Raw genomic sequence first — 2,752 nt, 5'->3', positions numbered from 1 at the left:
ACAATACTCAGGTAGGCTGTGGCGTTGACATGATTCTCAGTTGGTACTAATGGACCCAAAGTGCGTCAGGAAAATATCCCCCACAGCATTGCACCACCACCACCAGCCTGAACCATTGATAAAAGGCAGGATGGATCCATGCTTTCATGTTGTTGATGCCAAATTCTGACCCTACCATCTGAATGTTGCTGCAGAAATCAAGACTCATCAGGACCAAAAATGAGGAGCTCTGTTATGACAGGGGTGAGCTTGGAGTAAAGTCACTGCACCCCCACACTGAGAGAATCAGTTGTGGTGGTTTGGGCACCTGATTAGGATGCCTCATGGGTGCCTGTTTCTGGAGCTTTTCCAGGCAGGTCCCACAGAGAAAAAATACTAAGGCAGACCCAGTAGTTGCCCGAATGAAAACGTATGCCCTCAGGTCTGAAAATGTCTTGGGATTTCAAAGGTGGACTTTGAGAGTGTTGCTGGGGACAATGATGTCTGTGTTTCCCTCTTTGACCTTTTGCCTCTGTGACCCAGCCACCAATAAATGGCAAAAATGGATGGAAAGCTAAAAAAAGTTTCAAGGATAATTAAACAATTATTTAAAAGTGTCAAAAAAACTTATTTTTATTGAATTGTGTTTTCATTTTACTGTTTGTATGACTTGTATGGGAAGAAGTGAGATTAAATATGTCATAAGGTAAATTTGATGGGAGMTTTACCTGTATGGGTGTTAGCCCTGCAATCTCTGGTGTGCCTGTTCCAGGGGCAAAGCCTGGATCTAGACCATCAATGTCAAAACTAAGATAGACAGGACCATTGCCCATCTGAGCTCTAACCTCAGACATTAATGGAGCAAGAGATTTGAACCAACACTCTTCCACCTGGACCACACGAAAACCCTGGAAATAAACCAGAAAAAGGAGATTGCAATGAGATAATAATGAATGCCTTTACCCACAAGTACTGAAATTATATAGTGTATATATATCAACAGTGGTGACTTTTTGATGGAGTGATGGTTATTGTACACATTTACAAAACAATTATAAAAGCAAAACTAACTATTACTGATTATAAAATTAAACCACACAGCAGGATCTGTCCGATGCATTTTCAAATCGACTAATGTCCAATCATGAATGCAACGTACCTGAGCTCGGCTCCATTCATATGCATCTGCAGAATACCCTGAACCTCGCAGACCAATCTGAACCACTCTCTTGCAGTCCAGAAGCCCCTCCTCCACACAGCGTCTGAWTGGAGTCCCATGACCAATCTTCTCCCCCAGAACCATGTCACTGGTGTCAGCATGAGCATCCACATGAATCAAACCTACAGGACCATACCTGACAGAAAAGTATACAAAGAAACCAATGTAGAACAGTTTACAACAAATTCAATTATTGAGAAGTCTGCGTTTTTTGGTTGATTTTTGATAAYATGTTGCCAACTTTGGAAAGTTAAAGTCTAGTTTTTTCCCCTCTTTGACACGATCGTCTCTCTGTTCCACCATTATTATCGCGCTTTGATTTGCCCGCGGCTACTTCTTCTGTGGTTTGCAGAGCGGCTTGCCACSTTCTTCTTTTGGAAACAATGCAACCACAGACAATAGAAGTGATTCTATCCTCAGCAGTTKATGAATTGCATTGCAGTTACAAACGAACCTTTAGGTGGGTAAATAATACAAGTTCACCCTAAAATTCCACATCAACTTATTTTCATGATTGGTGTTGTCGATTATGTTGACTAATCATTTCAGGCCTAATCAAGACGCACCAACAGGAAAAGAACGAGCACAACTTACGTATTTTCAAAGTAATTAACCAAAGCCAGAAAAGTTTTGCTATAAATAAGATATATTTATACATAAATGCTGTCAAAATGTATCGCTCTGTSTGGAAAGCTGATGGAAACATGCAGCGCCCAACACATGAATACACACGATACATGTGGATTTTATTTTGAAATCAAAAGTGTCACACACAACGTCGATGAAGTTTCAACTGTATTTACTCCGTCTACCACAGAATGAATTAGTTTGCCCTGACTTCCACATTRATCACTGGATTTATTGCGCYATCTCGCATTTRCTGCACATGCTTCAGCGAGCTCTTGGCTGAATTGGTCCGGACCGACCCGACCAAATCGGAACACAACTGAGCCGCATGTAAGATCAAGATKATTTTTTTCTTTTTGTCTCTTCCAGAAGTAGGTGCACCTGGACCAGTTCTTCTGTGTTTACCTGTGTCTCTTTCCTGTCCCCAAACCCAGCCGGTCGAGGCAGATGGTCTCCTGTCCTGAGCCTGGTTCTGCTGGAGGTTTCTTCCTGATTAGCAGGGAGTTTTCCCTCTCCACAGCCACGGTGTGCTGCTCAGGATGGAGACTGTGACGAAAGCCCTTTCATAAGACGGCAGTTTGGGTCTGATGCATGTTCAGTCCTCCAACGAGCATCGAGAAAAACCACGAAGGTGGATAGGCGAGTAAATTTTATTCACCTCTGATGCACCCCTGGTACTATCAGAGGTAGTATCAGAGGTAGTATCAGAGGTAGTATCAGAGGCACTATCAGAGGTAGTATCAGAGGTACTATCAGAGGTAGTATCAGAGGTAGTATCAGAGGTAGTATCAGAGGTAGTATCAGAGGCACTATCAGAGGTAGTATCAGAGGTACTATCAGAGGTAGTATCAGAGGTAGTATCAGAGGTAGTATCAGAGGTAGTATCAGAGGTAGTATCAGAGGTAGTATCAGAGGTAGTATCAGAGG

The 2,752-nt window shown here is 42.5% G+C and overlaps 1 protein-coding gene across 1 annotated transcript in view; it reads right to left on the bottom strand.

Annotated features, from left to right (window-relative positions):
* agmat (agmatinase (putative)) overlaps positions 1 to 2,752 on the bottom strand; it is a 16,443-nt gene that overhangs the window by 5,074 nt on the left and 8,617 nt on the right. Inside the window, exons 4-5 of the mRNA XM_014024410.1 lie at positions 1,139 to 1,334; positions 708 to 887 (exon numbers count right to left, since the gene is read on the bottom strand). Of these exons, the coding sequence (XP_013879864.1) occupies positions 708 to 887; positions 1,139 to 1,334 (376 nt within the window). The remainder of the gene's footprint in view (positions 1 to 707; positions 888 to 1,138; positions 1,335 to 2,752) is intronic.

The sequence above is a fragment of the Austrofundulus limnaeus genome, unplaced genomic scaffold (assembly GCF_001266775.1).
Source record: "Austrofundulus limnaeus strain Quisiro unplaced genomic scaffold, Austrofundulus_limnaeus-1.0 Scaffold421, whole genome shotgun sequence".
NCBI classification, from domain to species: Eukaryota; Metazoa; Chordata; class Actinopteri; order Cyprinodontiformes; family Rivulidae; genus Austrofundulus; species Austrofundulus limnaeus.
This window is presented reverse-complemented; position numbering and strand designations above follow the sequence as displayed.